We start from the raw sequence: 11,942 nt of genomic DNA on the forward strand, positions 1-11,942 counted from the left end.
ATGTACACCTTCATCATACGCATATATCGACCGATTTAAACATATAAGTATGAATATTTAATTGCGAGTTATACGCAAATAATATGCTTTTTTTTTCGCCAAATGAAAATCATATTTATTAGCTACTTTGTTTTTTTGATAAATATTAGAAATTGAATTGCAGATTCTTCCCTCGTTTTCATTCATTTCGAGTTCTAACTCATTAAAACTTTTTCAAGAACCTCGAATTCTCACAAACAAATATCTAAACTGAGGCAACCCCCGGAGTTTAGGGAGATGTAACGTCGGTTAAGTGAACTTCTTAATTATTAAAAAAAGATCTAAATGGATATGTATAACGAATTTGGATTCGACCCGAACTTGTAAAACCCAATCTTTTTTCATTTGGACCACCCTTTTTATACCTTTTTCTGGTCTAGTTTTGTTTAGATTCATTATAACAAAAAAAAACATATATATCAAATAATCTTGGTACGTCAGCCTTTTTATTCACTTTGCCCTAACGCTGTGTTTAGGACAACCTCTCTTATTACATTTCAATGTATACACATGAAAAAGGCTAATCTTAAAGTGAGAGAGTAGTGAAACTGAGGGAGAGAGGGTTCACAACCAAGGAGAGTTGTGAAGGGGAGTGACGACTGACTTGACGTGAAGGTAGCCGTCGAGAGCGTCCAACCCGTTGTCTAGACCGAACCCGCTCATCTTGTAGCCGCCGAACGGGCAAGAGACGTCCAGTTCCAGGTTACAGTTAACCCATATCAGACCCGCTCTTATCGACCTCGACACCATGTTCACCAAGTCTATGTTTGGGCTCACTATCACCGCTGCTAACCCGTACTTCGTGTTGTTCGCCATTTTGATCCCTTCTTCCACCGTCCTGTCACGACTCTTTTTCGTTACATGTGTATGAATTTATATGATGATACCCTATGCTTAAAAACCTTGATTATGTATCTCGAGATTAGTCTGGACCTCGTTCCATGATATCCGGTTATCCAAAAAACCTTGTGTATCGGTGTAAGTAGAGATCAACGGAAGGTGAAACAAAGTGTAAGGGAAGTTTGGGTTTCGCTTACTTGAACTTCATCAATGACATGACCGGTCCGAAGATTTCGTCTTGGTATATCTTCATGTCCTCCTGTTCTATCCAAAATCATTTGTACAATCAAATCGTGCTATTACTATAATTATGTACATTTAGGGTTTTAATATAAGGTTTTCCATGTAACATCAGCACACAGTAAACCCTCGGTCCGAAAGATTCAGACCGCCGAACCAAGCCTTAGCCTAAAGAGCTAGAACTAACCGTGACATTGGCGAAGATGGTCGGCTCGATGAAATACCCTTTGTCCCCCACGGCTCTGCCGCCTGTGAGCAAAGTCGCGCCTTCTCTCTTGCCATGCTCAATGTAAGACAGTATTTTCTCGAATTGCTTCTTATCCGCCTACGTATAAAATTATATCAAAAGCGTATATTAATTAACCGTATCCACCTATTTACAGTGAGAGCGTTTTGTGAAGAAAAAGAAACCGTACTTGAGGTCCTTGACGAGCAGTAGGATCAAAAGGGTCGCCGACGGTCCAACCTTTCGCCTTCTCAACTAACCTCTTCACGAGTTTATCGTATACGCCTTCTTGTACTAAAACCCGTGAGCTCGCCGCGCAGATTTCCCCCTGAAAAAACCCGCCAAATTTTACAATTTTTTCAGAGCCAATGCTACTGAAATGTAAGCTCAAGCCTAGTAAAGATGAAGAAGTTAATCGAGGGCGGGGTACCTTGTTCAAGAAGTTACCGACGAGGGCGAGTTCAGCGGCTTTCTCGACATCAGCATCGTTAAATATCAGAATAGGCGATTTTCCGCCCAACTCGAGGGACACTAGCTTTAGATTACTGGTCGCCGAGGCCTGCATTATCGTCCTTCCTACTTCCGTCGATCCCGTGAAACTAATCTGGTGAAAAAAACATAGGAATCATAAGAAGCAAGCCATCTCCTTAATAAGATATTCTGGTTTTTGGGTTCCATGTTCAAAAGCCGATCAAGGATTCCGGTTCCTAAAAACTCGAAAAGGGAATGGATAAGGTTGTGGCTGTAATAGAATGGTTTACCTTGTCTATGTCCATATGAGATGCAACTGCAGCTCCAGCCTTCGGACCAAACCCGGTAACAACGTTGAGCACACCGTCGGGAATTCCTGCCTGATACCGCGCAAGATCAAACGACGACAAAGATTTGGAATCAAACCCTAATTTCCTATTAGGTATTCAATCTCACACACACGCGCAATCACAGATCTCCAAAGTTAGGGCTTGATCATCAAAGGACTTACTTGCTTAGCAAGGTAAGCGTAGAACAGAGCCGAGAGCGGAGTCTGTTCGGCCGGCTTGACCACCATGGTGCAGCCGGCGGCCAAGGCCGGGGCCACCTTTGCGGCGAACAAAACGCTCGGAAAGTTCCACGGAACGATGAGGCCGACCACTCCGACAGGCTCTTTGAGAGTGTAACCAAACATCGAGGGCTTTGTCATTTTCACGACCTCGCCGTGAATCTTGTCCGCGGCACCGGCATAGTACCTGAAACAGCTCAAGACGGTGGGAATCTCGCCCCTCTTGGCGAATTCGAACGATTTCCCGGCTTCCACGGCGTCCAACGCTGCCAATTCATCCGCGTTTTCTTCGATTAAATCCGCGAATTTGTGCATCAATCTTCCCCTCTCCTGACGATGATGATGGACGTTAACACCATGGAAACAGATTCAAATTCTTGACTCCAAATTCACTTCATCTTAAAGCAGGTTGCTCATTTTTATTCCCCATGTCTCATAAAAAGTTGACTCCAAATTTAGAATGAATTTTTGTTTTGGCGGGTTAAATTGAAATTAAAAAATAATAATAAAAAAAGAGGGAGCGAGAACGGACAGAGCCAGAGAAGCGAGGCCAAGGTCCGTGGTCAAAGGCATGGCGTGCGGCTTTGACTGCCAAGTCAACGTCTTCCTTGTCTCCTTCCGCAACTCTCCCTATCACTTTCCCATCCCTTGGATCTATTGTCTCAAATGTTTTCCCTTTCCAATTTCACCCATCACCACCCAACCAAAAAATAATAATATTAATTCAATCGATTATACATATATATATATATATATATAATGCACACATGTAAAACAGTGAAAAATGAGACATCAAGACTATATATATATATATAGAGAGAGAGACACCTGAAACGGCGTCGTGGAACTCGCCATTGAAGAAAAGCTTCGTGAACTTGATCTCCGGCAACTTCTCCGCCGTTGTGCCTCCGTTGCATTTTCCGGTCTCCATCTCTCTCTCTCTCTCTCCCTCTCTCTCCGTATAGACGGTGAGGTGCGAACTGTGAAGAACGGCAGGTTATTTATAGTCGGGGGGGGGCCTTCAGTTCCTGCACACTTATGTTCTGTAAATATTTCTCTTTTTCAGCATTGTCGTTGAAATCTATCAAAGGTAAAAAGTGAAAAAACTATCTACAGTTATAGATTCAACGTAAATATTTTTCACAATTAATATTGCTCCGATACATACGTATACGTACATACGTTCGTAAACCTATAATCTCTCTGCGCCTACCCTATGATCCCAATAAAATGAGAGGCAAACATGATCTCAATAAATTACTTCTCTCTCTGTATTTTTCCAATTCAAACCACCATATTGGAAAATTTTAAAATTAAAAATATCGAATTCATATAATAATAATAAAATTCACGTATCATACTTAGGTATACGTATGATTTCGTAGTTTTAGTTTTGGTAATTTGAAAGTTGAATATTGATGGTTTTCTTGGACCGAAAACTGATATAGTTTCGAATTTTCTACCCAAAAAATACGGACATAACCGCGAAATTGGGCAAAATTATATAATAGATATACAAATGAGGTAAAATATCGGATATCTTCAAAACTTTATAACGATTATTATACCAAAAAAAAACTTTATAATGATTATCGATTAATTAGCGTTTATGCTACTTCATACTTGATTTGTTTTTTTTTTGGTGCCATGCCTTGTGGAAACAGATGCAAATAAAGACCATATTGCATGGTTATAAACTTATAAGAAAACAGTTTTTTAAAAATTTCATTAAATAAAAATAATTTAAATACGGGTTGTTGCACCCACTATGAAAACTACTAGTATTCAAATTAATGCAAGAGGAGAGGATGACATATAAAAACACGAGGTTTGTGATGATTTTATTACATAAATGATAAAATTGTAAAAGTCCAAAATATTAACATATTCTAGAAGTCTGACGTGGAATATATATACGCACACGAAATTATTACGGCTCATCAATCCGATCCTATTTTTGAAAAATTCAATTTATAATTTCAATCTAATATATTATCTGTTTTTTTTTTTATCTTCTATTCTTCAAAACCCGTCCTATTATTTTTTTTCTTTATTTCATTTTATCATTACAAACTAATAAATGAATTACTGCGTAAAAATTTAGTAAAATAACTCGTTCTTCGCGACTTTCGCAAGTTTATTATGGAGATAGTCAAGTCTAGTAGTCTACCATGTTCTAAAAGTCTAATCCCTGTTTGTTCCAACATATAATAGGTTTATATTCATTATTTATTTCATTTTTAAAAATTTAACGAGTTCTTTGAATATTCTTCAACGTTCATCAATTTTTATTTTTCAATTTTTTTTTAAATTAAGATAAGGAAAAAATGGGACGAATTTTCAAATTTATGTTGGAAATCATATGATATCGTTTATAATACATATTTATACATATCGGTATTTCCTTTATATATATATATATATATGTGTGTGTATATGTAATATATATATATATAATATAAGGTAATAAGTAATAATAAATTTTGAAATGAGGAGATGTGGGGGTTGTTGGTCGTCTTTCTTCCTCACGTTTTATCAAAGACGTCCGAATTAAATGCAATGGTTCCGTGCACTCTCAATGCAATAAAGTGATCTCTTGAGGGGTTGAACGAAAATGGAAAAAAAATTAAAATTGAAAATTAAAATCGAAACTAAAGTGGACCTAATTGCAGTCATCCTGTCACTGTGTCCATTAATGTATATTTATAATATAATAATTTATAAGAATTTGTTATATTAATATACCAATCAAGGAACGCTTTGGACGAACAGCCTAAATTCGCCTTAAAAATATATGTGTGTATATATATATATATATGCTTAAATTAGTAGGTTCGGAAAATCAGCAAATAATTACCATTTTTGGACACGTTTTCTAATAATTGAATTTTAATTATAGATTACAAATCAAAAATGTAAATCTTCCATGGAAAATAGTTAAGCCATTAATACATCATTTTTATACTAATATCTTTTAGAGAAAAAAATCTTCTCATGTTTGTTACATAATAAATTAGAATTAGAGGATTTGATTTGGAATGGATTGTATGTTTTTTTTCCTCCGATAAATACAAATATGTCCAATTCGCTAAAACGACAGCGTTTTGTGCCCCCTAACATTTTCAAGCCATTAAATGCTGAAAGAGGAAAGAAGTTAAATGTCATTCATGTGGCTCAAACAAAAAGATACGTGGCATAACCATGACCACCACTACTTTTTTCCTCCATTTTTCCTCCATGTTCATGTTCATGGTACAAATTTTTATTTTTTTTAAATGAAAAGATTGGCTTGCAATATACCATTTTTTTACAAAATATACATTGCAAACTATATTTTCTAGTGTAAATTATTCTATATATCTTTACTTTTATTATATGTTATTTATAAAATCATTCGTAATCTTCTTCACCGTTCTCTCTCATTTTCCTGTACTTCTATCAATTACCAAATATAGACCCGTCACTCCTATAAATCTCTACATCAACCATGACATATATATATATATATATATATATATATATATATATATATATATAAAGAAACAGAAATTTGGAACCAAATTTGGAGGAAGGTAGAGAAACGACACCCATTTCGCTTAAAGTTTATATAAAGAAACAGAAAACGACACCCATTTCTAAATTCTAACACTACCTGTGTGAGTATAACATGAAATCATGTAATGCCACGGTGAAGAAGATGCAGTGACTGTTCCTACAATAAACCCCAGAGTCACGGATGTCTTTAACTCTAATATCTACAAACCTGACATGTTTTCATAAATTCAGACATATACACAAACACATACATGTATACATACATCATTATGTCTTCTGTAGCATCCATTTGTCCATTACAACATTATTTGAAACCTGCCTGATATATCTGTAGATCATGGAACCATTAAATACTGCCTCCCTGCAACAATTGGATGAATGGATGGATGGAGTCAATGCAAATATATGTTGGCTTTGAAGAGTCCAAAGTACATGGAAGTTGCTTAAAGCAAAGAAAATCTATGTCTGGTCTGAAATGTTAATATCTCTAAATTGACCCAAATAACTCCAACATTGTACAATTTCAAAGTTCAGACAACTTTCACTAACCCACCCTCTTACCATTTTTCCTCAGTTCCCTAACTCGGTGATGCCAATGACTATCCCTGTCCCGATATAAAGTTGCTTCCTTTTTCGCCATTACTAGAAGTCTGAGCAAACATATAAGGGCAACATTCATTACCCATCTACCATTATGTTTCCTATAATGTCTGTTCATTCATCCATGCCTTGTCGGGCGCAATCACATGGTAGAACACAGGACAGGGCAGGGCATGATACGGTTTGGCAAATAGCTTAAGCTATTGAGTTTTTGGAAGTCAAGTTTCCGAGGCAACCCAAGATTGCGTGGTTTAATTGGTAAGAGATACAACAAATCTCCTTCCCAACCCAGCTTCGAGTCTCCCCAAGGGGAGGGGCATTCACCTGGGTTTCTCTGTTTCGATGAGAGATATAGTTGGGTCGAAGGTTTAGTGAATTTCCAGATTATAAAAAAAAAAGTTTCCGAGGCAGATAAACTAGTTCAAGCTATGCCCCACCGGAGCAATGAACAGAGTAAAAGTTCATCCATATCATAATTTGCATAATGCTATATATTGTTCTGATTCTCTCCGTTTCTACCCATCTTTCTGTAATGCTAGAACTCGTAATCAGAGCATATTGTAATCATAACGTTCGATTACTCTGCTAATAAATAATAACCTCGTGATAAACTGAGAAACCGGCTTACCTACGGGCGGCAATCCTGGTGGGAAATTGTCTGGTCGTTGACATTGACATACACCTCACACTTCACTTTTCCCTGCACAGAAAACAATATCGCAAAACATCGAGAGGTCTCGCGTCATGGTGAAACTCAAAAAGCATGGCCAATGTATGTAGAGCACAATTAGAGTAAAGTAAACTCAGTCAACTAAAAATACCAAAAAAGGTTGCATCTTTAACGGGCAACCGCTGTGGAGTAAAGGGGCTTGATGTCAACACAAAATAAAAAAGAATCCACAAATCATATATCATAAAGCAATCCAACTCAAGTGAAAGAAATTCATATTTGATTGCACAGAAGATAGGCTTCATGATACTGGAAAGTCACCTCCTACATAAAGTAGAAAACACTCAGAAAGATCGGTTTCCATGTGAAGAGGATCAAATCTTCATAAGCCCAGAATCAGAAAGGATGGAGAGAAGCAGAGCATGAAGAAATCACAAAGGGTCCTCCTCAATCAATGAGCCAATTGTTCCTAATGAAACTCCTAAGAATTTCTTCATCACTATGGATTTTCTACAAGGACCAGACACTATTAGCTTTATCAATAGTGAAAACATCCATACGAAAGCTCCAAACTAAGACCACAAGGTCCACAACTATTGAATTTCATGATAAGACTTATACCCAAAAGCCGACACTACAACCTCTCATGTTATCACTCCAAAAAGAGGAAGCTTTGTACGAATACGAATCACAGTACGCTTCCCTAAAATCCATGGCGCATGAATTGAATCACAGCTCGGAGACGAATACATCAACGAGGAAAGATGGGGTACCTGAATTGGAATCCGGAAGAAGAAGAACCCTAAATCTCCTTTGACCCAAGCAATGGTATCGAAAGGGATAACACCCTTAGCCAAATCTCCGATCAAGTGAATCACGTCATGGACAACTTCCAGACCATCCAAATCAAGCGTCGCGTCTATGTAAGAGCTATCACGAGCTCGGAGATGGCCGCCACGCGACTTCACAATCCCTAGCTCCCTATCTCTGTACCCAACGGAGACGACGAGAGAATCGTAGTCGAGGGAGAAGAAGTCGCGGTTTCGGACCTTGATGGTGAGGGAGAAGGAGAGATCAATGGCGGGTTTCGGGGAATCCAGTACACGGACATGATTGAGCTGGATCCGGGTGAGTCTGATGTCGGGGTCGGAGGGGTAGAGAAAGAAGACGGCGGCGGAGAGGAGGAGGATGGCGGCGGAGAAGAGGAAGCAGCACCGGAGGTGGCGGAGGAAGGAAGATCGGCGATGGCGGTAGTAAGGGGTCAGAACGATAATAGTTTGGGTGGTGGGCGTCGGAGGAAGAGGGGCGTACGGAACGGGGATGCCGTAATCTTGCTTCGACGCCATTGCTGGTCCCTCCGAATTACCGGATTGCGGATTAAAGATTTTGGTAAAGAATAGATTATATATATAAAGAAATTGGGTCTCATTGGGCCTTCTATTGTTATTTCTGGGTCTTTTACTTACTAAAAGCCCAAATATCTCACAAGTCCAGAATCTAATATCTACAAAATTTATAAACACTTCAAATCATTACTAATCACTCATTCGTTTTTTTTAAAAAATATAAAACTATTAAATAAAAGTACAAAATTCTATGATTGAAAATTGAAACCAATTCCGTGGTTTAAGCCTTTCTTTTTCTTAATGAGATATGGTATTCTAATGATTACAACAGACAGAAGAAGAGGCAACAACTACAAGGCAAAATCCTAATGCTCGAGGCAAAGACAAGACAACTCAGAACTATGTATATATGTATATATGCCTGTTGTGAATATCTCTCCATAGAGAGGAGTATTTTACTTTGGCTTTTTAGGTTTATCATCTTCTTCCTTGTCGGGGTCATCGTCTTCTTCACCGTCTTCCTTCTTCTTCTCCTCTTCTTCGTCTTCTTCATCATCTTCCGCTGGAGGATCGAAAGGCCCCGGAAGAGGCAATGGTGTCTTCATAGGGCTAAACCTAGGGAAAATGTCTGGCCTTCTCCCGGGTTTCGGTCTCTCCCATTCCTGCCACATACCCAAAAACACAAACTTGTTCAAACATCATTCGAGCCGGTTCCATTCCCGGGACAAACCTCTCCATGGATGGGACCAGGAATGGATAGATGGCGGAACAGGCACCGCCACAGCGAGGATTCTACGTAAGATTGAAAAGTTCGGCGACAGGAGCTAGATATTCATCACGAGAACATTCACCTCAAGCAAAGGCATTCAGAAAAGGAGGATGAGACTCAGTTCATGTTCAAACAGATGAACAAGAAATTAATCTTCCGGCTTCAACCCTAAATAGATTCAGGTGATAAACATGTTGATCCTCAATAGAACATGTATTAACGTTAAGTCGGTAGGATCCATGAACCGAACGAATCATCCGAATCCGATAATCCAGTAAGCAAGACGCTACAAGCGCATGGTATATCAAACCATATACAGGACAGGATCTAATGAGCTTCATCAAAGACTTTAGCTCGATTTGACAAACAAGCAGTTCTGAACCTATAATCTAAAAATCAGAAATCTTGTCTATGTGATTATCAGAGAGGAAGAACATCGAATAGCAAAATTTCGCAGGCTTTACTTGCACAAGCATGGCGTCAAGAGAGAGAGAGAATCCAGATGAAACAATACACGCAAATCTTTCTTCTAGCCATATTATTTGAAACAATATTCGCGCAAATTAGTGATTTGATTTAGACCCACAAATCTATTAAATTTGAAACTCCTCGCAAATTCCATCCCATCGATTCAGAGAAAGCGATCAACAGCGTTGTTCAGATATTACGGGAGATTGGTCGATGAGTCTCACGCAATCCCTAAGAAAATCTAGGAAAAAAGAAAAAAAGAGGACTCGATACGTACGATAGGGAAATCGAGAGGGCTCCGACGAGTGAGCTTCTCCTCCTCCGGAGCCATAGCCACGACCCCCAGCCGTTTCCTCGCCTTCTTCATCGTCATCCCTTTCAGAACCGAATTGCGAGGCGCGAAAAGTCGATCGGAGGAAAAAGAGCACGAGCAACCGTGGCTCAAAGACGAGGAGCAACCAAAGGACGAAGAGGATCGCGGCGATAGAGACGGAGAAAGAAGAGCTAGGGTTTTGACCGGCGGCGAAGACGACGGCAAGAGGTAAAGCGACGGCGGCAACGCCATCAGCAAGTTCAACTTTTTTTTCGTGTTTTCCACCGAACCGTTAAGAGGTATTTATCTGATACATTCGTCACCGTCACCGTCACCGTCACCGCCCATCTTTTCTTTCCCCTCCTTTCTCTCACTTTTTTTTTTTGGTTATATTTTCAATTAATTAATTTCTTAAGGAAAATAAACCGACAAGCAAAACAATTAATTTAATTTTAGTTTATAGAGGAAAAGCGAAAGAAAATAATTGGTGGCTGGGCAAAACCGGTCTAAACTCGATTGGTTTATGCTATTAGGAATGTCAACCGGTTTGGTTTCATTTATTTCCAATCAGGGGTATTTCGGTCTGAAAACTTAGTTTTGAGCCGGTGTGAACCGGAATCCAACTGGATCAAATCGAATACTGATGTGGTTTACTAAAATTGAATAAATCGTTTTCGAACCGAATTTGATAATCATAATTTAATTATCCATCCTTTAAGTACGAATATGAATAGTTTCCCTTTTTAGAATTCTGATCATGTCCTTTGTTTTCAACGAAAGAAACATGTAAACGTATAATAATGTTTTTTATTATTAGATGATAATTATATATATCATTAGAACGAGTTAAGAGCCTTCTAGTTGTCTCCATGAATCTATTCGATAAGCATAGAATTAGCTACACCTCCTATTGGGTATTCTCGATTTTTTTTTAAAAAATAAAATAAAATAATATATGTTGAGAGTGGGATTTGAACCCACGCCCTTTCGGACCAGAACCTTAATCTGGCGCCTTAGACCAACTCGGCCATCTCAACTTTGTGTTGGCATTAATTTGTATTGAAAAGAAAAAGTAACTACATATTTTTTGTTGAAATTCGATATTTTTAATTAAAGATAAATTTGTAATTTTTTTTAAAAAAATTTAGAAAATCTAAAATAATATCCATTTGATAACAAAATATATTCTCTAAAACCTCATTTATCAGAAACGGAAGGAATAACATTTATAAGATAAATTATAGAAGTTTGTTTAGCTACAGTGGCACAATCGATATTTGTAGGAATTTAAAAATTGAAATTATTTGGAAAAATAATATTTTCCTACATGATTTTTTCTACACGAATTTTTAATTTGACAAAAAACTATACCATATTATCAAATGTGCCAAATTGATACAGGAACTACCGAATTTAACTGCAATTTCCTACGCAATCCGAATTGGGTGTTAAATGTCCGTTAACTGATGACGTGGCACGCCACGTGGCGTCTGACATGGCACGCCACATGAAAAATTTTGCCATGTCAGCATGCCACGTCATATTTTTTAAAAATCCAGAAAAAATCTGAAAAAAATCGAAATTTTTTTAAAAATATATATATACTCCTATATAAAAATATATATACTCCTATTTAAAAAATATATATATACTCCTACATATAAATTCATATCTATATACAAATACAAATATAAATATATATACTCCTATATAAAATATATCTATATATATACAAATTAAAACATATACACATATATATATATACTAACATCTATACAAATATATATATACATATACATCCAAACAAATATATTTGTATTTGTATATAGATATGAAT

At 37.5% G+C, this 11,942-nt stretch overlaps 3 protein-coding genes and 1 non-coding gene across 5 annotated transcripts; all 4 read right to left on the bottom strand.

Moving 5' to 3' along the window:
- Nucleotides 1-454: 454 nt before the first annotated feature.
- On the bottom strand, nucleotides 455-3,364 carry LOC104804583 (aldehyde dehydrogenase family 2 member C4-like). The gene is made up of 9 exons (XM_010528897.2): nucleotides 3,213-3,364; nucleotides 2,917-3,059; nucleotides 2,328-2,714; nucleotides 2,107-2,196; nucleotides 1,776-1,949; nucleotides 1,536-1,673; nucleotides 1,307-1,444; nucleotides 1,077-1,138; nucleotides 455-877 (listed from the first exon to the last, which is right to left on the bottom strand). Exons 1-9 carry the CDS (start codon nucleotides 3,313-3,315, stop codon nucleotides 604-606), a joined length of 1,509 nt encoding a protein of 502 aa, XP_010527199.1. The 5' UTR covers nucleotides 3,316-3,364; the 3' UTR covers nucleotides 455-603.
- Nucleotides 3,365-6,020: 2,656 nt separating this feature from the next.
- Nucleotides 6,021-8,582, bottom strand: LOC104804584. Of its 2 annotated transcripts, none has more exons than XM_010528898.1 (3): nucleotides 7,983-8,582; nucleotides 7,168-7,239; nucleotides 6,021-6,300 (listed from the first exon to the last, which is right to left on the bottom strand). In XM_010528898.1, exons 1-2 carry the CDS (start codon nucleotides 8,553-8,555, stop codon nucleotides 7,168-7,170), a joined length of 645 nt encoding a protein of 214 aa, XP_010527200.1. In that variant the 5' UTR covers nucleotides 8,556-8,582; the 3' UTR covers nucleotides 6,021-6,300. The 2 variants fall into 2 exon arrangements, with proteins under 2 accessions (XP_010527200.1, XP_010527201.1); XM_010528899.1 differs by lacking the exon at nucleotides 6,021-6,300 and adding an exon at nucleotides 6,334-6,589.
- Nucleotides 8,583-8,809: 227 nt separating this feature from the next.
- LOC104804586 (high mobility group-T protein-like) lies at nucleotides 8,810-10,455 on the bottom strand. The gene is made up of 2 exons (XM_010528900.2): nucleotides 10,070-10,455; nucleotides 8,810-9,217 (listed from the first exon to the last, which is right to left on the bottom strand). The coding sequence occupies exons 1-2, from the start codon at nucleotides 10,355-10,357 to the stop codon at nucleotides 9,011-9,013; spliced, it is 495 nt and encodes a 164-aa protein (XP_010527202.1). The 5' UTR covers nucleotides 10,358-10,455; the 3' UTR covers nucleotides 8,810-9,010.
- A 606-nt stretch (nucleotides 10,456-11,061) lies between these two features.
- Nucleotides 11,062-11,142, bottom strand: TRNAL-AAG. Its single transcript has one exon. It is a non-coding gene; the product is annotated as a tRNA-Leu (tRNA).
- Between the last annotated feature and the right edge of the window lie 800 nt (nucleotides 11,143-11,942).

This window comes from Tarenaya hassleriana, unplaced genomic scaffold (assembly GCF_000463585.1).
Source record: "Tarenaya hassleriana unplaced genomic scaffold, ASM46358v1 Cleome90, whole genome shotgun sequence".
Lineage (NCBI taxonomy): Eukaryota > Viridiplantae > Streptophyta > Magnoliopsida > Brassicales > Cleomaceae > Tarenaya > Tarenaya hassleriana.